The sequence below is a fragment of the Leptopilina heterotoma genome, unplaced genomic scaffold (assembly GCF_015476425.1).
Source record: "Leptopilina heterotoma isolate Lh14 unplaced genomic scaffold, ASM1547642v1 Lhet_41, whole genome shotgun sequence".
Lineage (NCBI taxonomy): Eukaryota > Metazoa > Arthropoda > Insecta > Hymenoptera > Figitidae > Leptopilina > Leptopilina heterotoma.
The window spans coordinates 467,525-491,029 of record NW_025111071.1 but is presented as its reverse complement, the minus strand read 5'-3'; the positions used below and the strand labels follow the sequence as shown (position 1 = coordinate 491,029).

The 23,505-nt window shown below is 26.0% G+C and overlaps 3 protein-coding genes across 3 annotated transcripts; 2 read left to right on the top strand and 1 right to left on the bottom strand.

Moving 5' to 3' along the window:
- Positions 1 to 1,207: 1,207 nt before the first annotated feature.
- On the bottom strand, positions 1,208 to 7,834 carry LOC122506347. Its single transcript, XM_043618462.1, has 3 exons — positions 7,799 to 7,834; positions 6,565 to 7,045; positions 1,208 to 3,559 (listed from the first exon to the last, which is right to left on the bottom strand). Exons 1-3 carry the CDS (start codon positions 7,832 to 7,834, stop codon positions 1,272 to 1,274), a joined length of 2,805 nt encoding a protein of 934 aa, XP_043474397.1. The 3' UTR covers positions 1,208 to 1,271.
- A 254-nt stretch (positions 7,835 to 8,088) lies between these two features.
- LOC122506346 (SUN domain-containing protein 2-like) lies at positions 8,089 to 10,276 on the top strand. Its single transcript, XM_043618461.1, has 5 exons — positions 8,089 to 8,233; positions 8,395 to 8,619; positions 8,955 to 9,191; positions 9,441 to 9,725; positions 10,185 to 10,276. Exons 1-5 carry the CDS (start codon positions 8,089 to 8,091, stop codon positions 10,274 to 10,276), a joined length of 984 nt encoding a protein of 327 aa, XP_043474396.1.
- Positions 10,277 to 10,775: 499 nt separating this feature from the next.
- On the top strand, positions 10,776 to 14,676 carry LOC122506348 (coiled-coil domain-containing protein 136-like). The gene is made up of 7 exons (XM_043618463.1): positions 10,776 to 11,019; positions 11,458 to 11,511; positions 11,676 to 11,759; positions 12,199 to 12,287; positions 12,464 to 12,704; positions 13,035 to 13,174; positions 13,441 to 14,676. The coding sequence occupies exons 1-7, from the start codon at positions 10,911 to 10,913 to the stop codon at positions 13,840 to 13,842; spliced, it is 1,119 nt and encodes a 372-aa protein (XP_043474398.1). The 5' UTR covers positions 10,776 to 10,910; the 3' UTR covers positions 13,843 to 14,676.
- Positions 14,677 to 23,505: the final 8,829 nt, after the last annotated feature.

The window sequence follows — 23,505 nt, the reverse complement described above, 5'->3', positions numbered from 1 at the left end:
AAAATAGAGAGGTTCTAACTAGATGCCTTGTCGATTCCGAGTGAATATACAGATGTGTAAATTTAACTATAGGCTTTAGATCCAGGGCCTGATGGTAATATGTAATAGGGACATAAATAGATCCTCATCAGCGCCTCTTTCTAATAAGGCGATTAGGGAAATATATACACGGGCGTTAATAATGTAGTTGAATCATAAAAAAATTAACTAAATTTTTTGTAGAAGCATGTTTATAAGTAACTTGAAGAATATGTTTTGATTATTGGAAATAATTTACATTCTTAGCTGTTAATAAAAGAAATAAATTTTTATCTTATTTAAATAATCACTAACGGTAAAAATTTGTAATGATTAAGGGGAAAAAATCAAAGTATGGTCAGACAAGTAGTGAATTCAAAGTAAATACTATTATGAAATTTTTTTATTTAATATGAATTAGTCGCATTAGTCAGACAATTAGTTAATTAAACATTTATAACAGAAACATTTTTTTAGTTTTTAATAGAAAAATCAATGTATAGTCGGACATACACTGAAAGCAAAATAAAGAGTCAATATCAAGTAATGAAGTATTAATAAATCAAAGTATGGCTAAAAGATATTAAAGTCTACAGAAGTATGTTTTCAGTCTGACCAAGTATGGCTGAAGATAATACTAGTTGACTGCAATTCTACATCAGCTAACTGCCATACTTTAATTTTTCGTGAAGGCTGCCAAAGTATAGGGAAAGACAAAATTGGGTTTTGCACTAAAATATAAGCATTTTGCAAAATTTTATAGGTTTTTAATATGCCACGTAAGTTTACACAGAATAGGCAAATGATACACCGGTCTCAACAAATTTTGTGGTTTTTTAATGTAAGTCTCACGAATCTTTAATTTTTCGTGAGGCTGCCAAGGTATGGCGAAAGGCAAAATTAGGTTTTGCACTAAAATTCGAGCATTTTGCAAAATTATATCGATTTTATAGTGCCTGGGTAAGTTTACAAAGAATAGGTAAAGGGTAGACCGGTGTCAACTAATTTTTGTGGTTTAAATTGTAAGTCTAGCAAATCTTTCATTTTTCGTGAAGGCTGCTAAGGTATGCCGAAAGGCAAAATTAAGATTTAAAAAAAATGTTGAGCTTTTTTCTTGAAATCTTAAAATTCTAATATTTGAGAGAAGTTACAAACAGAGATATTCTAGCAAGTAATCTAGAAGTGCAACATTATTTTCACTGAGCTTATTATATTTAGACTATGCTCTTTCGACTAGCAAGCATTTTCTTATTTTATTCTTCCTCAACTGTATTTACTGGCTCTGCGGCATATTTTAAATTTGTATCTTTCACTTCTACGAAGAAACAGAGGGATTTCAATGATGTGATATGTATATTTTGGAATTCGTTCAGTATTTGTAAACTGTGAATAAAATTCAATCTTTGTCTAGGTATGCTTAAGTTGGGAAACGTTACTTTGTGAATACATTTTCTTACTACGGCGTAGTGTTCTGCTCGACATCGACACAGTTTTCTGCAATTACAATTCGTGACTCTCACAAACATATTAATTATACCAAATGATATTTCATTATCAATTATAAACTTTACGCATGTTGAGTTAGTAACTTTTGCTCGACGATATATTTCGGACCTATAAACAAAGTTGTTGTGCAGCAATTTTTGAAATACAAAGAATCTTCTGCCAACGATTCTATCATTTTCAAATCCATGCATTATATTATTCGGCACTTGTAATTTTGATAACCCCCCAACAATGAAATATCCATTTCCAATATCACACAATTTCATTTGTTTAGTTGGACTAAGTTGTTTTTTGCAAAACTCGTAGACTTTTGTGCCTTCATTGAGAAAATCTTTGTTTAATGTAAACGTATTTAAGTATAAAGAAAACCCATTATAAATTTGTAGTTCTGCATTCTTGCTGCTATGAACTAATTTTTTCAGTTTCCCATTTATATCTTCAAATGTGAAGCAGGAATATTGCCAAAGTGGACCCAATTTCTCAACCACTTCTGGTAGATGGAGAAGTAAATGCACGTTACACGACATATTTCGAAGACCATAAAGCGTCTGAAACGTTGACACAAATTCTTGAATTAATCTTTTTGCTTCGCCTATCATCTGTATTGATACGCTTTGTTGGCAAAGAATATGTATAGCTCCAACTAATAATTGAAAGTTTTGAAAGTATTCTTCTTTCATTACATCTTTCAAAATAATAAGAGAGAAGTAAAAAAAGAAATTTTTCAATTCCGACGCTTTCCAATATTTGACGTGCTTCTTAATTGAACGTGGTCTTCTTTGGACAAATCCTGGTGGATGAATATTTTTTAAGCGTTCATCAATGACATCAACTAAATGATAAAGTGAAAAAGGCATGTTGGCAAATTCTGGAAAAAACCATAACTTCAGAAGAGCCTTCATTATTCCTTCAAAAACGCAGTGCATAGCATCGATCGCAGTTGTTTGAATCCATTTGTATACCAGCAATGATAAAATTGTTGGTCCTTTAACACCACAAATAGGTTTATTTGTAACTGTTTCTGCTTGTTCCAAAGTTTCTTCTTCTGTACGCATAGCCATATTTCTTTTGTAAGGGTAAACTTGTGTATTATTAACTCTCTTTCCTTCCTGCTTGCATTTGGGACATCCACATTTGCCATTATACTGCATCATATTTAGAAATTTTGCTTTCGCTGGTAGATCACAAGTACCGCAGATGATTATTCCTTTAACATTAACAAGTTCTTCCTGACCAAATAATTTAAAATCTACTCCGGTTTTGATTTCCATTAACTCATCATAGAGTGGCAGCAGAAACATATTAGCTGAGGGCTTTTCTTCTCCAAACCACATTGCAGCTAATATTAGGTTTTCCTTTTTGAATCGTTCGGAATATGGAAGTTCATTGATGACCAAATAAAACGGCCAGAAAGAAAATTTCGATTTGTTGAAAACTTGTACTCCATCAGTATACCAGGTAAATGATATATTGTTTGCGTCAGATAATAATTCCCCTGGTTCATTTAATTCATGATAAATAGATCCGTCGTATATGTCTTCAATGTTGTCTGGGAATAATTTTACTCTATTATGCCGATAATTTAATTTTTCTTTGAAACCATTTCTTGCATACATGGCGCGTAGTTGAGATATCACAGATATAGTCATAAAATAATTAGATTTCCCAACTGACCCACATATGGCACACTGTGAATTTTTATCATCTAAATTATTAAGACAGTCAGTGCAATAAAAATGCCTGTTGATTGGACTTTTTAATTCCTCGAAATAATTTTTGAATGTGTATAAAGATTGAACGCAGTGATTTGGCTCTGGACAGTGTAAATGAATCAATTGTAAAATGGATGCTAAAAGTACACCAGTAATTGTATGTCGAAGCGTCAGAGAAAGAATACTTAAAAGGCTCTCTGACAAAGTAAGTGGACATCCTTGAAAAAGTGGTGGATCTTCATTTATAGGTTCATTTTGCTCGTCTCCGGAGTCATCGGTATTAGTTCCACTTGAAAATTCGTCGGATAAAGCATCGGAAAAATCTAAAATTTAAAAATATATATTATACTATTTAATTAAAATCACAATATTATAAACGCCTTTAATAAGAATAATTACAAATAAGTAAACTTTGTATTCAGAATTTTTATCGATTTTTTACGAAATTTTAGTTGGTAATAATAGATTTTAGTACAAAATTCGTTCGGAAAAATTGTCGAAAATTTTCTGAAAAAATGATACATCAAACATTAGGTGTAAAATTTTTATCAAATTTCCAGTGGAATTTCTAAAAAATTTATTTTATCTTTCAAAAACGTGCGGAATTAGTACAGATATTTGAACCTGAATTTAACAAAATTTAACTGAATTCTAAAGAATTTTGTCCGAATCATTTTTACCTAGGATTAATATTAACAGGGTTGCCACACTTTTCCTCATTTCAAATTCCCTGACTTTTGCAAGTTTTTCAGATTAAAAAACGAAATTTTTCCAGGTTTTTAAAACTAAATTTATATTTTATCAAATTGAATAAGTCCCTGATTTCCAGACATTTCGTTTTAAATGAATATTCAATAATTATTATTTTTCTATAGAAATTAAAATTTTCAAAAATTTTTAATTCAATAACATAAAAGAATATTTATTATAAAACATGAAGATATCATTCTTCATGTTCTATAATAATTAAAACTTGATACTATCATTATTTTATATTATAGAAAATATTGTTAAACTGTAATTTCTTTAAAATTATTTTCATTTCAATTCAATTATTCATTTTTAGAATTTTTAACTAAAATTCTTCTTTAAATCAATTTTCTTAAATTAACTTTTGAGAAAGTTCTTTGCGAATTTTCAAATCCTTTTGTTTACAATTTAATTTTACCTAATTTCGATTATTCTGGCATTCTTCAGAATAATCTTCAGAATAATCTTCAGAATAATTTCAATTAAATAAAATAGAAATTAAAAACTTCCAATAATTAAAAAAATATTCTAATATAAACTGTTTGAGAAAAATTAATTCTAAATTTCCTTAAAAATCTTGTCAAGAATTTAATTATTTTTATAGATAATAAAATTATTCGTAGGAATTCAATTATTCTCCAAAATTTTGATTAAACTTCTTCAAAATAATTCAATTATTTTTTAAAATTGACAAAATTCTTCGCCAGAATTCCATTATTTTCAAAATTGATAAAATTCTCCGCAAGAATTCAATTATTTTCAAAATTGATAAAATTCTCCACAAGAATTCAATTATTTTCAAAATTGATAAAATTCTCCACAAGAATTCAATTACTTTCAATATTAATTTTTACGTAATTTTGAAAATTCTGAAATTTTTCAATTATATATATATATATATATATATATATATATATTATAAAATAAAAACTCGAAAAATTAAAGAAAAATTCAATTAAACTTTTTAAAAAAAAGAATTCTACAGATTTGATAATTAAAAGTTTGAAAAGTTCAATTTTTCGAAGATTTTCATTTGAAACCTTTTCAAAATCCAATTATTTTTATAAATTTACTCTATATTGCTTTCAATATATTCAATAATAATCTAAAATTTTAACTGAAATTCTTTTTTAAATCAATATTTACTAGAAAAATCCACGAGAATTCAATTATTTAAATACAAAAATAAATATTTTATTAAATAATTGAATGTTTTTTGAAATTGAATTTTCATAAAGTATTTTAACAACAAATTTTTAAATAATTGAATTCTTTTGACAAATTTTAATAAAATTTGTGTCCATTTTTCGAGAAATTTGATAAAAATATTTAAAATAATTGAAATTCTGCCAAGAATTTTATTAAAATTTTTGAAAATAATTGAATTTCGGAAAAAAATTTGTAAAGATTATTGAAATTTTGACGAGAATTTTTGTAAATTGTTAAACACAATTAAATTTTTGCGAAGAATTATATTACTTTTGAAAATAATTGAATTCTTGAGACGAATTTTATTAAAATATTCTTCTTAAATAATTGAATTCTTTTATGAAATTTTATTGAAATGGTAGACATTGGAAATAACTTAATTTTGACAAATATTTGAAATTATTAAAATTTCTACGAAGAATTTTATTTAAATTATTTTTTTTTTAAATTGTGTTGTTTCGAAGAATTTCATTAAAATTGTTTTAAATAATTAAATTTTTTGAAGAAATTTAATTAAAACTGTATAGAAAATAATTTCGAGGAATTCTATTAAAATTGTATTAAAAATAATTTAAATTCAACATTGAGTTTTATTATTTATAAAAATAATTGAATCCCTGTAAAAAATTGTATTATCTATAAAAATAATTAAATGTTTGCGTGGAATTTCATTAAGATTTTTTAAATGATTGAATTCATTTAGAAAATTTTATTAAATTAGTAAATTTATTAAAAATAATTGAATTGAGGGAAATTTTTGAAAATAATCGACATTTTATCACGAATTTTATTAAAATTGTTGAAAATAATTGAATTTCTAAGAAGAATTTTACTACTTTTGAAAATAATTGAATTTCTGCAATTATTTATAATTGCTTCAAAATCCAATTTGTTTTAGTGTTTTTAATTAAAAATTTTCTATAAATCCATTATTTTTAATAATCAATTGAAAATATATATTAAAAAATTTAAATAAATTTCAGAAGAATTGTAATAATTGAAATTTTTTCAAAAACCGACGTTCATTAAGACGATTTCTAATTAAATTCATTCACAATTGAAATTTTACAAAATTTAAAATTCAAACCTTTGAAATTCATTTATACTTACGAAAATTGTAAACGCAACTCTTTTTAAATTTAATTAATTTTGAAATATTTATGTAAAATTAGATTTCAAGAATAAACTTTAGAAAATAACAAATTTTCCAGGAATTCGATAAAGATTCCCTGACTTTTCCAAGTTTTTTCAAGGTTTATAAAATTCCCTGATATTTCCAGGTTTCCAGGTTGCGTGGCAACCCTGATTAACTATTAAGCAATTAACTAAATAGTTTGTTAAATGTTCATTAAAAATGCGTTATCATTACCTTCATCAATTGACACGTTGGAAATGTCAGATTCTGATCCAGATGAATCAGAAGAAGTTTCATTAAGTGAAGAAACAAATGAACTGTCAGAAGAATCACCATTATTAAAGTTTATCAATGAACCATTGGAAACACCACTACTGCTGTCATCATCATTATTGATGTCAACATCACCATTAACCTCGCCATGATCATCATCATCATCGTCATCATTATCGATTTCGTCGTCATCGTCATCATCATCGATTTCGTCATCATCATCATCATCGATTTCGTCATCATCGATTTCATCGTCATCTTCATTATCGTTATCATTATTATTGTTGTTGCCATCACCATTGTCGCCACCATTAACTGCATCATCGTGATTATTATCATCTTCATCATCACCATTATCAATCATAGAATTACTACTTGCTGCAGCATTTCCAGGGCCAATCTCATTATCATCTTCACTTGTATCCACGTTTACATTTTCCAACTAATAATACATTTAAACTTATTTAATTATTTTACTTTTTCAATTTTTATTTGCTTATTCATTACTTTTCTTAATTATTTATTCATAATAAAATTTTTAAAAAATATTTATATTTATATCTATATAACTTTTTTGTAATTTTGACAGTAGTAATTTGACCGACCAACTTCAAAAACTTATTTAATTATATTTTTGATTTTTCTACAATGTAATTATTAAAAAACAATAATTCAACTACTTTAATTAAGAATAAATTATATTTTATACACTAAAAAAATGTTTTGATTCAATTAAATGGTTTAATTTTCTATTATCCATTAAATATTTATTTAAACTAAGAAAATATTTAATACACATAATTATTTTAATTTATAGTATCAAATAAATAGTTATTTGTATAAAATGCGAATTACTTAAATTAATAAATAAAATAATTGGATCTAATAAATATTGCTATGAATCAATTAAAAAAATAAAATTATTTCAATCAAATAAACTTTTTTCAATGTATATATTTTTTTCTAATTATTATTTTATTTTTTCTAGTAATTTAATTATTATTATTCATTTATTATTTTAGATTAAAATTAATTAATGTAAAGAAAAAATATTAACATATAATTACACTTCTTGTAGCAATTTTAAAAATTATTTATATAAATATTTTTTCAAACTCACAGAATTTAAAGAATCAACAGAGTCACTTGAACTTTCTCTTTCTAAAGATGCTATTATTTTGTTTTGATGACTTACAGAGTATTCTTCGAGGTTTCTGTATCGTCGCCGCATTATTAATAAAAATAATTAATTCTACAAAAAACGGTAAAAAATTGATTTTTGCAATTGAAAAATATCATAACCGCTTTTCAAATTGAGAAAATTTGAAATAAAACATTCATTTTTTTTCTTCTATTGCAAATATCGTGTTATTTGATGAGCTAATTTCAAATGACATTCTTTTTTTATCCTACGGCTAAATTCGCGTTGTTATTAATGTCATTGAAATTTTGCCAATTTGCTTAAGTTCTTCGTTATAATATAAAATGTTTCTTCTTGTGAAGTGGGATGAACATAATTCTGTGACGGTTTTAAAGGAAACCGAAGAACAGAAATCGAAGGAAATTGGCGATTCAATCACGGTTTTTTACGGAAAAGAACCTTATAAAGGAGTAATAATATCTCGGAGTGGTTAGTATAAACATTGAATAAAAATTTTTGTAGACAGTAATAATTATAATAATGAAGACAAAGAAACATTTTTTTAAGCAGTTAAAATTTTTATGTATTTATCTACAATTAAAGTTATATAAATTATATAAAATTTTACAATTTTAACCTCAAATTTTCAGAGAATGAAGCGTTTTTGAAAACACTAACAGTGAGCAATGAGGGGGAAATTTTGATGGATCAAAAAAAGGAGTTGAGTACATCATTACTATCAAAACGAAAGACCAGTAAATCAGTTGATAAGAAACTCCAAATGCTGAGGAGTAAAAATGATGCAACAATAAATTCAAAAATTAAAGATTTATCAAAAAACATCAGTCAAAATCCAAAAACGAATGACGTGAAAGGTACTACAATTTCATTAAAATAATTAAAATTTTTAATTTTAAATATATAAATAATAAATTAATACAAATAATTAATTTGTAAATAAATAATATTGAACTAATAAAATTTAAAAATATAATAATAAATAAAGTAATAAAATAATAATAAATTAACACATTTCAAAAATATAAATATAAATAAAGTAATAAAATAAGAATAATAAATTAATACAATTTTAAAATATACATAAAGTAATAAAATAATAAGAATAAATTAATAAATTTTAAAAATATAATAATAAATAAAGTAATAAAATAAGAAGAATAAATTAATCAAATTTAAAAATATAATATAGGTGAATCGAAAAATGAGCAGCAAATAGGCGCGAAGAATCAACCAAAAATAATATCAGAAGAAGGAGTTTCTTCAAAAATAAAAATCGTGAAACCCGTATGTCAAGAGAAGAATATGGACAATACGTCAAAAGAAGAAAATGCAGCAGCGCTAAAATTAAAACAGACGATGAGAGCAAAAACGAATAAATTATTCGAAAAGCATTTGCTAACTAATAGGGATCTTCAGTGCAATTTAGGTAGTAATTAATTGTTTTTAAATTAATAAAATTTATAAATATAATAATAAATAAAGTAATAAAATTTTTTTTTTAATAAATTAATAAGATTTAAAAATATAATAATAAATGAAGTAATAAAATAAGAATAATAAATTAGTAAAATTTATAATATAATAATAAATAAATTAATAAAATTTAAAAATATAATAATAAATAAAGTAATAAAATAAGAATAATAAATTAATAAAATTTAAAAATATAATATAGGTGAATCGAAAAATGAGAAGCAAATAGGCGCGAAGAATCAACCAAAAGTAATATCAGAAGAAGGAGATTCTTCAAAAATAAAAATCGTGAAACCCGTAAGTCAAGAAATACCAAAAGAGAAAAAAAACAACAAATTGGAAAAATTGGTAAAAACTGGTGATACAGAAAATAGGAATAAACAAATCGAGAAAAAAAATAGTAAAAAAACACAAAAAGAACAACAAGAACAGCATAAAATTTCAAAAGAGAATAAAAACAGCGAATTGGAAAAATTGATAAGAACTGGTAATGCAGAAAATAGAAATAAAGAAATCGAGAAAATAAATAATAAAAAAACACAAAAAGAACAACAAGAACAGCAAGAAATGTTAAAAGAAATCGAGAAAAAAAATAATAAAAAAACACAAAAAGAACAACAAGAACAGCAAGAAATGTTAAAAGAAATTGAGAAAAAAAATAATAAAAAAACACAAAAAGAACAACAAGAACAGCAAGAAATGTTAAAAAAAATGGAGAAAATAAATAATAAAAAAACACAAAAAGAACAACAAGAACAGCAAGAAATGTTAAAAGAAATCGAGAAAAAAAATAATAAAAAAACACAAAAAGAACAACAAGAACAGCAAGAAATGTTAAAAGAAATTGAGAAAAAAAATAATAAAACATCACAAAAACAACAACAACAAGAACAGCAAGAAATGTTAAAAGAAATTGAGAAAAAAAATAATAAAAAAACACACAAAGAAGAACAAGAACAGCAAGAAATGTTAAAAGAAATTGAGAAAAAAAATAATAAAAAACACAAAAAGAACAACAAGAACAGCAAGAAATGTTAAAAAAAATGGAGAAAATAAATAATAAAAAAACACAAAAAGAACAACAAGAACAGCAAGAAATGTTAAAAGAAATCGAGAAAAAAAATAATAAAAAAACACAAAAAGAACAACAAGAACAGCAAGAAATGTTAAAAGAAATTGAGAAAAAAAAAAATAAAACATCACAAAAACAACAACAACAAGAACAGCAAGAAATGTTAAAAGAAATTGAGAAAAAAAATAATAAAAAAACACACAAAGAAGAACAAGAACAGCAAGAAATGTTAAAAGAAATTGAGAAAAAAAATAATAAAAAAACACAAAAAGAACAACAAGAACAGCAAGAAATGTTAAAAGAAATTGAGAAAAAAAATAATAAAACATCACAAAAACAACAACAACAAGAACAGCAAGAAATGTTAAAAGAAATTGAGAAAAAAAATAATAAAAAAACAACACAAAAACAACAACAAAAACAGCAAGAAATGTTAAAAAAAAAAATAATAATAATAATAAAACAGCACAAAAAGAAAGAAAAAGCTGCAAATCAGAAAAATTTATTAAGAATGATGCATCAGAAAATGAAGAGAACAATGAAATTGACAAAAATAATGAAAAAGAGGAAAAAATTCAGAAACTAAATAGTTTTCAATCGATGCCTTCTACCTCCTTCTCAGATGGTATTACTGATAACTTAAAACCTACATCCAAAGAGAATATTCAGAAAAGGTTAAGGAATGAGGAGTACCAAGAGCAACCTTCAGGTATAAAAAAAATATTTTAATTGGTTAAATTTATATCCTCAAATCTTTAGAAATGCAAATTCTACAATTCTTAAAATTTTCCTGTTGTTTTATTTTATTTTTTTATCATAATTTATGATATTAATGTAAAATAAATAAACAATCGAGGGAAGTAAAAGTCAATTTGTTAGCTTTTAATACATTTTTAAACATATTCAACAATATAAATAGGATATAAAAAATTATTTGACAAATAGATTATAGTTTTCTTAAAGTTAACCGTTTTTTCTTCAAATAAGGTAGGAATTCTGTGAAACTAAAAAATTCTTGAGATTAATTTCTTAATTTTTTCTATTAATTTTTTGAATAATTTGAAATATTAAAAAAAAAGAATTTAACGTTTCTAATGTTAATTATATTATTTTTTTGACATGTATATATTACTATTATTTTTTACAGCTAAGAAGGCAAAGGTTGATGATGACCATGAGATTGGAGCTTTGAATGCTTCAGGTATATTTTTTAAATAAATAAATAAAATAAAAAATAATTTGGTAATTTTGCGAATTTGTTTCTAAAATATGTTTTACATGTTCTTTCTTCATTTAAGCCCAAAAATAGTCTCCATTCCAAAATAAAAGTAATTATGTAATACAAAAATTATATTTTTCTTTTAGACCAAGAGGAAATACAAATCACAATCGATCAACATATTCCAACATCTGATAATCATAGCTTAGAATTAATATTTGAAGATTTAGGTAAAATTATATTAAATATTATATTTGTTAAACCTGTGCAAAAATCTCGAAAAGCCGAGCCGAGCCGTACTTTTTTCGAGCCGAGTCCGAGCCGGCTGGATGTATCGTTTACTCGAAATTTTCAAGGACTCGAGCGATTTCGAGTAATCGAAAAATTCAAGTACTGCGGTCAATTCGAGTACTCGATTAAATTCGAGCACTCGAGTGAATTCGAGTACTCGATTAGATTCAAGCTTTTAAATTACAAAAAAAATATTAATAAGTACAAAATTTCGAATTTATGCGGTATATTGAATCAATAAACTAAATAAGTATTAAAACAGTATTTTAATTTTCTCTAGAACTCGAGCTTCGAGCTTCGTGCTTTTTGGACAGCTCTAATATTTGTGAAGTTATGTTTATATTTATTACAAGAATTAATTTTCTTCTTAATTTAAAGAAATAGATTCAAAGACAATCACATTTTTTGAAAGATTAACTGAATGGATGAGGAATAAGGCGAATCAACCAATCATCAAAAAAATAAATGTACTTTTATTATATTATATAATTTTATTATACAATTTTAACTTTACTTTTAATAAGCAGAAATTACGATTTAGCCTAAGATTTATAGAAATTAGAAACTTATTAATTTTTTTAATACAATATCTATCATCAGATAGCCTACTTAATTAAAAATATTTTTTTAAACTCTTTCTCAGGAAAAGGAACGTCCAGTTGACGATACCCAGTCAAAGACACAACTTAAAAAAGGATTGCCGGTATATGTCTCAACATCTAAATTGATAATTATGCAACGCTTGAGAAACAAACCAAATGATTTGGCACGAGCTCTTCTAATAGAGTTGGTTGGCGACGAAAATTTAAAAGAAATGTGTGCAAAGGGAAGAAGAAAGAGAGGAAGGCCGGCAGTTCCTGCAGATATTAGAGAAGCTATTCTTTGTAAGTAAAAAATAAAAACAATAAAGCAAACTTCCTTATGAAGTATTTCATGATTTTTTAGAAATATAAAATTTTAAATATATGTACCATCTAAATAATTCAATACAAATATCTATTCGTGAAAATAAAAATTTAACGAAATATTAATTTTATAATTTGGAAATTTCTCTAATTTAATATTCTGTTAATTAAAATTTGTAATAAATACAAATTCATTGAAATTCAACTTTTCTTACATAAAAATTTTGTTTAATATAAATTCAATAAGTTAATTTATATTCGATTAGTTACACGAAAATTCTGTAAAATGAAAATACTATTCTTTCATAGATTACGTACAACGGAAGAAAAGCAAAAACACGGATGATTTTAAAGAAAAACATTTAACTAAGTTAATAAACAATACGTGTGGGACTTTGCGTCACCCTAGATGTACTTCGGAGGAGGAAAATGACAAGGCTTTAACTATGGTAAGCTTTAGCAAGGATGAATCCAACCTATAAACGAAAGTATTTCAGTTTGAAATGTTTGGTATAGTCACTTGTTAGTTATTTGAAATATCTTACATTAAGATTTCTGTATATATTTTCCAGAGAAAAAAATTTAGGGTTAACTAAGGGGCTTTATACATAAATAACTTTCTGTATTTTATATTTTAGTAACTTTTACAACTCTGGCGTACTAATTATTATTATTATTATTTATTTATTTATTAAATTCTTTTCAATTTTTGCAGCGCAAGAACAACAAGAACGGGAAAGAGAAAAAAGATGAAATGGATGAAGAAGAAAATGATTTAGAAGAGAGTAATTGCGAGGACAAGAACGGGGAAGAGAAAAAAGATGAAATGGATGAAGAAGAAAATGATTTAGAAGAGAGTAATTGCGAGGACAAGAACGAGGAAGAGAAAAAAGATGAAATGGATGAAGAAGAAAATGATTTAGAAGAGAGTAATTGCGAGGACAAAAACGGTGAAGAGAAAAAAGATGAAATGGATGAAGAAGAAAATGATTTAGAAGAGAGTAATTGCGAGGATGTAACAGACGAAGAGGAGAATGATGAAATAGAGGACAATGAGGAATATTTTAGCGAAGATGACAAGGGTGAAACGGAAAGTGATGCAGAAGGAACAGATTGAAAGAGATTTTTATTTTGCGTTTAAATTTAATTTCTTATTTTGAATAATTCCGTTTATTTAAATAATTCCGTTAAGGTTTTGCGTTCGAATTTTGAAATTTTTGAGAGAGCAAAGCCATATTTTAAAAATATCTCCTTCATTTTGGCATCCCGAGTCGAAATTTAAGCCCTACTTTAAGCCTGAATTTTCAGGGTTTGTTGACTTTTAGGAGTAGTAAAGGAGGTTCTAACTTCAATGCAATTAGGCCTTACTTTGAGTCCAAAAATCAGCTGAAATTTGCCAATCTTCCATTTGGAGAACTAAAGGAGGGCCTAATTCGAAGAAACCTATACCTTACTTTATAAACCTCGTAGACCCTACTTTCATACTCCTAGACCCTACAATTAGAAAAAGAAAAACTTGAAGATTTGCTCAGATTCAATTGAAGCACTTGGGATGAGTAAAAGTGGAATTTTATGTGTTTCATAGCGTCTATATACAGTTCGTATATAGACGCTATAAAGCACATCAGCATTTGTCAATTAGGAGTACTTTTTGCATTTTCAGTGTTTCAAGCAATGCATTAAGAAAATAATTTAAAATTATACTTCAGAATGTAGGGTCTAGGAGTATGAAAGTAAGGTATACGAAATTCGAACTAGACCCTCCTTTAGTTCTCCAAATGAAAGATTGGCGAATTTCAGGTTGGATTTTGTATTTTTATTTTGCTGACTTCGGGACTCAAAGTAGGGCCTAATTGCATTGAAATTAGAACCTCCTTTACTACTACTAATAGTCAACAAACCCTGAAAATTCAGGCTTAAAGTAGGTCTTAAATTTCGACTCGGGATGCCTTTATTTTTGCTTATTTAAATTTCTGTTTAAAATAAAAATTTATATATTATAGTTATAATTTATAATATAATAAAATTAATAAAAAATACATTTTTCCTTTTGTCAATACTTTGTTTGCTATATCCCATAGTCCAACCTTTAAAAATTTTAACATACACTCAATATGATTAAACCATAGGCTTTTACACATGACTGAAATTTTGATTATTTTTACCATAAAAAACTGATTTGCCATACTTTTATTTTCACGCGGAAAAATTGAAAGTAAAATGAAAAATTGTGGAAAAATTTTAACTAGCTTCTTCACATACTTTTCCAGACTTTGAAAAATACGAAAAAATTAAAAGTAAAACGAAAAATTTCCAAAAAGCTGATTCTAACTTCTCCCCATACTTTCTAAGACTTTGGAAAAAAGGAAAAATTTGAAAATAAAACCGATTTGCCTGAGCCCATACTTTCTAAGCTTTTGACATTATTCTTTGCTGTACTCGAACAATGGGATTTGCTCATTAGCCATTGTTTGTCAGCTTTAAGAAGTTTGGCAGTTGGCTGATGTAGAATTGCAGTCAACTTGTATTATCTTTCAACCATACTTGGTCAGTCTGAAAACATACTTCTCTAGACTTTAATATCTTTTAGCCATACTTTCATTTTCACGCGGGTATTAATAAGAAAAATTCTATTTAAGATGATAGCTAGTAGTTTGTATTTTAAGAATCTTTTATTTTTAACACGGACAACTCTAAAATTGGTCTTAATGCGCCATTTTGCGCGACCAAAAATTAATTAACTAATTAATTTGTTATTATTAAATTTCGTGATAAAATACTTTATATTACATAATGCTTTGTGCAGATAATATTTCAATCAAGATGAGAATTCGTTGATTTGAGGGTTCTAGTAAATGAAAATACGGCAAAATAAAAAATTTGATGAGACATACATATTCTACCATTTAAATTTTCAATAATTAAAAATACATTTATTTTTACATGAAAAATGGATCAAATAAAAATGTAATTGAATAAAAATTCCGTTAAATATAAATTCTAGTAAAAGAAAATTCGGTAAAATAAAAAATATGTTAGAATGTAAATTCTTTCAAGTACAATTTATCTAAATAAAAAAGAGAACATTATAAGTTTTGAATTATTGACACATTCAAATAATTATTTTTTTGGGAATACTCATGCGACCATTTAAACCGCTTATTTCAAAAGTATGAATATTTATATATAGGTACAATATATTAATACAAACCGATATACTTCTTGATTTCCAAATGTCCAAAGGGCAATAGCCAATCTCTTCTCAACTGGTATAATGGAATAAGGTGTATTCAAGTGATTGCCTAATCTGCGGCTTAAATCCTCAAAAGTCGCCCTCGTCATTCGGAAGTGCGACTTAAAGTCTATAATTACAAAAAAAAAAATTACAATATGAAAAGAGAAAGAAATAAATTATTGATATGTGTGCTTATATATGTGCTTTTACGAAAATTAACACTTCTGTCACGACAGAGCGAAAAAAACATTTCTGACTTTTCCAGGGCAAAGACTAACAATCTTAATTTTTCCGTATACTATCAAGTAAAAAAAATATAGACATTTATAAAATTATAAATTATATTGTTTCGAATTAACTAAATCAAAACAAAAATTTTTTAAAGATTGTTTAAATTCGCTAGATACCAAAACTTTCAACGATTAAACCAAAAAAGGTGTTTTTATTCCAATTAACTCAAAGAGTGTCTTTCTTTGCCCAACGAATAAATTTTTTTTTTTTGAGCCGATAAAGCCAAGAATATTTTTATTCGCTTGGAAGCTTAAATACTTTAATATTTTTCTCGAAGCTTAGCTGTAGGATTAATTTCCGTAATACCCATCGATATATTCTATTTTGATATATTGAGTTAGTGTAATGTAATATTTTTTTTTACCTGAAATGAATATCGTGGTACAGTTTCTTCGAAAAAATTCTCATTTTTCGGATGGTCTTCTCTCTCATACATTTGTTCCATAAGTAAATTTCTAGTATCATTTACTTCCTCTACTTCTGCGAAAATTAAGATGTAGACTGCCATAGTCGCCATCAAAATATCGTCGTCCTCATCAAAAGCTTTGTTTAACAAATAAATTAAAAATTTATTATACAATTTAAATGAAATTGAAATATAACATTTGTCACAGCGAAAGTCCGGATTAGAAAAAAAAATAATAGCATATAAAAAATAATAAAATTTTTTTACAATACAAAATTATCTCAAAAACGTCTTAAACAAAAAAATGTTACAAGAAACCAAATTTCTATTGCACAAAAACAAAATAAAAATAAAAAAAAAATATTTTTTAATTACACAAATTTTAATTTTTTAACTTCTTAAGGATGTAAATCTAAAAACATGAATTAAAAAAATTAATAAATTTATTATAATTTTGAAGACTTTACACTGCAAAAAGAAGTATCTTATTTAAGATGTTTTGGTAGTCATTTCTAAGATGTTTTGGTAGTCATTTTTAAGTTATTTGAAATATCTTAATTTAAGATGTTTAAAGTATCTTCGTACACATTTTCATCATATTTTTTGGGAAAAAAGTTTTGAGGTTAACTATGGGCTTATATGTAAGACATTTTATGCATCTTAGTTTTTAGTAACTTAAATTTTTTTCGCATCTTACAATTCACAAGTATCTTATCGCTAAACATCTTATTGAGACAGAAACATCTTAATTTAAGATACTTAAAAAAACTTACAGAAGTATCTTACTTTTTTAAGATAGAAGAAATATCTAAGACGTATAAAACATCTTAAAAATCAGTAAGATACTTTAGAAAACATCTTATTTTAAGATGTAAGATACCATTTTTCCATCTTACATCTTATTTTAAGATATCAAATAAGACACTTATTTTTGCAGTGTACTTCCAAGTTGACTATTTAACCCTATGCGTGCTAGATTTAAAAACAAAAATTATTTTTTTGAATTATCACAACAATGAACTTTATTTTATATTTCAGAATTTTTCAGAATTAATAATGTAATTACTTTATTCGAATATTTAATGGAGTTAAAAGAAATTAATTCGGACTATTCAAATTTATCAGGTTGTAAAAAATAGCAAAAATTTCAAAAAAAAAATATGTAAAAAATTTTATTATCACAACAAAAATTATTAAATTTAGTTTTTAAACTTGATTTTCTAATATTCACTTTATACTGGATCCAAGAAGGCTAGAGACAGGAGGTGAAACTTCGGTAGTGGGGATGAGTCAAGAACCTTTCTTTAACCAGGCGTATTTCGTTTCGAAAAGTCGCCGGCGCGGTGCTTCTGCACATCACTCACACATTCAAACTCTTGTATACCGTGTGTTTCACATGTGTATGATATGATTTTAATTTGAGGTTAACTTTAAAGTGCAATCGAGACACAATGTGTGTCATAACGGATATATATATATATATATATATATATATATATATATATATATATATATATATATATATATATAGAAATAATGTGAGTGATTATTAAATTGAGTGTTATTCAAATAATTAAAAATTCCGAAAACGTGCTGTGTGAAAAGTTGAAACAAGAAGAAAGATAAACACAGCACTATGACTATTACTTTTTGTTAACTTTTAGTACACTTCATGCTATAGTTTACACATTTTTTTGTTTTTAAAACTTTTTTTTTAATAACTAAAAGATGTTTGAAAATATAAACACTTATATTTCATATTGTATTTGTATAGAATATATTTTCCCGTGTTTACGTCTGTTAGATTGCGCAGAAGTCCGTCTGGTCTACTGCGGCGAAAACTTTTTTGAAAGTAAACGCCTGACCATACATCAGCTGAGCGACTCAGCATTGCCATACCCCCACTACCGAAGTTTTACCTCCTGTCTCTAGTCTTCTTGACTGGATCAAATAAATTTGAAAGAATGTGGAAAAAGTCAAAAATGAAAAAAAAATCTAAAACCCTTAATTATTTTTTAAATGTTTTTATATTTTATATTAAAAATTCTTTTATATTTACATATATAACACTGGTTTACAGTGAAATTGCCAATTGAACAAAACATTTTTTTTCGAATAGTAGGTGTTTGTTGAGTAAGAAAATCATAGTTTTAATTTTTTTTCCTCGCGCAGTTTTTCTGTAGCTTCAAATTTTGCATTTTCGAGGTGCGGCGCCAGTTAAACTTACCTGTAGGAAAATTAGCTTGTCAAAATATAATAAATGAGGTATCATTGGAAAGGTTATTAAATTACCTTTCGATCCATAGGTCACAGAATAAAATTCAACAAAAATTGAGAGAGTTACAGTCGATTAAAGATGAAATTTCATGACAATTTTGATGATTTTTAGACATTTGAGTAACTTTTACTATTTTTTTCTACATCAAACAGGAGAGAATGTTTAGGTTTTAATTTTTTTACTGATAGACTATATCATTACAAAAATTTTCAGCCCTTGTGGACCTCGATTGGATTAAAAATGACAATTCTACACTAAATTTAGTGAACGAAACTACATTCTTCATTTTTAGTACACGGAGAAAATTTGTTCCTTATATTTTACCGAATTTTTCAATAAAGTTGGGATATAGTAGCATAATCGTAATTTTTAATAATTTTTATATTATTTTTTCGGTAACAATATTTAAAATCTAATGTGATATCTTTATTCCTTAAGAACTAGTACTGTAAAAGTTGAAAAAAAATTGAAACTGAACGTTTAATGTAAATTAAATAAATACCTCCTTGATGGGCACTAACGTTTCAGGAATAGTTCGGTAAAACTTTCTTGACTTGCCTAAAGTGTTAGTTTTCAGGAATAGTTCGGTAAAACTTCCTTGACTTGCCTAAAGTTTTAGTTTTCTGGATTGAAATACTTTATTTCAAGTGTCCCGCAGTCGAATGAAAGACTTTCACACTAATAGTTGATTTTTCCAACTTATTTAGACTTAATTAATAATCATTTTATTATTATTTAAATTAAAATTCAATTAATTAATTATTTTAAACACTAATTAATTGCCAAATATGTAATAAATGCTTTTAAATCAAGTAAAAAGAAAATATAAAATGGCAATAACATACTTATTTTTTTAACATATAATTTATTCATTTTAATTAAATATGAATAATAGTAAGTAAGTAAGCAAATAAACATAAGTAAGTAAGCAAAAAGGAAATAAATAAGTAAGCAATTAAACATATAAGTAAGTATGTAAGTAAGTAAATAAGTAGGTAAGCAAGTAAACAAAAAGGAAATAACTTGCTTGCTTACTAGCTTACTTTCCTTCTTGCTTACTTTGCTTACTTGCTTATTTCTTTCTTGCTTACTTGCTTACCTACTTATTTGCTTACTTCCTAATTTCCTTCTTGCTTACTTGCTTGTTTTCTTTCTGCTTACTTACTTCCTTATATGCTTACTTGCTTACTTTCTTATTTCCTTCTTGCTTACTTTGCTTACTTGCTTATTTCCTCCTTTCTTACCTTGCTTACTTGCTTATTTCCTTCTTGATTACTTACTTTCTTATTTGCTTACTTTCTTTTTCCTTCTTGCTTACTTTATTCCTTATTTGCTTACTTGCTTATTTCCTTTTCGCTTTTTAATACCTCACAATTATTATTTAATATTTCAGAAAGATTAATTTTCTATTAATTAATTTAATAATTTCCAACTTGCACTTTTAATATGTATATTTTTAATTTTAAACACAAAAATTTGAGAATAATAAGGATTTTCATAAATTATTGTTTTATTCCATTCAATACAAATTTAAACATTTTTCTTTATAATAATAAAAACATAATTTAAAAATATTTCATAAATTGACCTTGAATATAGTTAGAAATGATTCATTAATATAAATAATTTTTAATTTTGTACAACGATAGATTATTAATTTGAATCTTTCTCACAAGCGGTGAAATAAAATTGAGATTAATATATAAGGACAGTTGAAACTTTCTGAAGCATTAATGTAAAGCGTGCGATGTGTGTATTAGTGTATGCGTTTAGAATGTACTGTAGGCAGGTGTATCAATTAGTATTTGTTCGTAAACAATTGTAGGGGGTTTAGGTAGTGATTAAAGTTGGTAAATTGAGAGTTACGGCAGTATTAATATAGATCTACTGAAGTAACATTATTTTTTATTTTTGTTCTTCAAGTTTTACCGAACTTTCAGTAAATTGCAACTCGTCAGTTTTACCGAAGACTTTAACTTACGTTTTACCGAACTATTCAATAAATTGCAACTCGTCAGTTTTACCGAAGACTTTATCTTACGTTTTACCGAACTATTCAATAAATATGAATGTAGCGAGCACTTGGCTTACGTTTTACCGAACTGTAAGTGAAGCGCTAATACATGTATCGTGAACTTTATGATTTTTACATTATTTTTCAATGCAATTTCTTTTACAGTCTAGTTCTTGAAAAATTACTGTTTTGACACTTCATCCCAGTTTTACCGAACTAAATTCAGTAAAATTTCAGGAATAAATTTTCTCCGTGTATCCCTTAAACATTTGCAGCAAAAATTCAAGTAATAAAATTTGGTTAAGTGCTAAAGTTACTGAAATCACTAATCAAGAGTTTCTGAAGTCGTAGATTTCGAATGGAATATTAGTTTTGCAAATTTCAAAATGGCGGATCCAATATGGCGGACAAGTTTTTAAAAATCGATGAAATTCGTCTCAAATTCGTTACTCGGGGGTTTTTGGGGTCGCTGATTACGAATCCGATGTCAGATTTCAAAAATTGAAAATTATGGATTCATAATGGTGAACGAGTTTTTTAAAATCCATCGAATTCGCACCTACTGGATCCGCCATTTTTAATTTTTGAAATCTGACATCGGATTCGTATTCAGCTACCCCAAAAACACCGGAGTAACGAATTTAAGACGAATTTCATCGATTTTCAAAAACTTGTCCGCCATATTGGATCCGCCATTTTGAAATTTGCAAAACTAACATTCCATTCGAAATCTACGACTTCAGAAACTCTTGATTAGTGATTTCAGTAACTTTAGCACTTATCCAAATTTTATTACTTGAATTTTTGCTGCAAATGTTTAAGGGATACTAAAAATGAAGAATGTAGTTTCGTTCACTAAATTTAGTGTAGAATTGTCATTTTTAATCCAATCGAGGTCCACAAGGGCTGAAAATTTTTGCAATGATATAGTCTATCAATAAAAAAATTAAAACCTAAACATTCTTTCCTGTTTGATGTAGAAAAAAATAGTAAAAGTTACTCAAATGTCTAAAAATCATCAAAATTGTCATGAAATTTCATCTTTAATCGACTGTAACTCTCTCAATTTTTGTTGAATTTTATTCTGTGACCTATGGATCAAAAGGTAATTTAATAACCTTTCCAATGATACCTCATTTATTATATTTTGACAAGCTAATTCTCCTGCAGGTAAGTTTAAGTGGTGCCGCACTTCGAAAATGCAAAATTTGAAGCTACAGAAAAACTGCGCGAGGGAAAAAAATTAAAACTATGATTTTCTTACTCACCTTACTCACCTTACCTTCTATTCGAAAAAAAATTTTTTGTTCGATTGGCAAAAAAAAGTTTTTAATTTGTAAACCTGTGTAATATATATGTAAAATATTTTATATGTTTTTAAATAAACAAAATATTATAAAATCATGCAGAATATTAAAAAAAATTTTATTTTAATTCATTGCATGAATTAATTATATTTATTTGATTTATAAACATGTTTTTAGTCCAATTAATTAACCTCAAAAAATATATGTACTTTTTTTAACAAATTAATAATCACTTTAAAAAAAATTAAATACGTTTACTAATTTAAAAAAGAACAATAATAAATTGAACTTAAATTACGCAATCATATAACATAAACATTAATTTATATAATAATTTTTTAAACATAATAATATACATACCTGCAGCCATTTTTTATTTACTCTTTTCATTCGCCTCTCGATCAAAACCAGAGTTAACTCTGGGCGTTCTAAGTAATAACTTTTTGGGGAATTTGACGAAAAACTAGGAAAATTAAATTATTTTTCATAGAAATTTCACAGAATCTAAGGCACGTTTCACATATTGTCGCAATCATAATTTCTGCGCCAATCGAAATAAGGATTTTATGAAATCCGCCACTCACAACTGCTCAGACGAAAACAAAGTAAATTTGACATTTCGAAAAGGTTGAGCACAACTGTTGACTCGAGAGTTAACCCAGAGTGAGCGCCGAAAACACCCACTATAAGAACATATAAGAATTACTTATAGGCATTAACGTGTATAGGTATTTGGAGGTTATGTTTTTCATTTAAGACGCTTAAATAAGACGCTTATTTACATAAGACGTTTATAAACGTCTTATTTTTAGACGCCATTTTTTGCAGTGAGTAGGCTACATTGAACCAGGTTTTTTATAAAGTCCAAGAACTAATTAAATTTTACAAATTTTGATCAGGTTTTTGTATGAAAATAAAACGTAAGTACTCCTTTAGTTAATACACACGTTACAAACACAAATTATTATGATTAAATAATAAAATTTAATTTTTTTCTAACCAGATACACTTTTCTTATTTTGAAGGATGTGTGTCTACATTGAACCACCTCTAATAAGGTAAAGGTCCCAATTATGGGACAATTTACAATTTTGTCCCTATTATGAGACAGTATTACAAAAAATAAAATAAATGCAATTAAAATTGGTCATAAGAAATTTCTACTTACTTCAAAAAATTTTACACGTTATAAGAATAATTATTTGTGTATAGCATTTAATTTAATAAGAAATGTTTAATTGCATTTTAG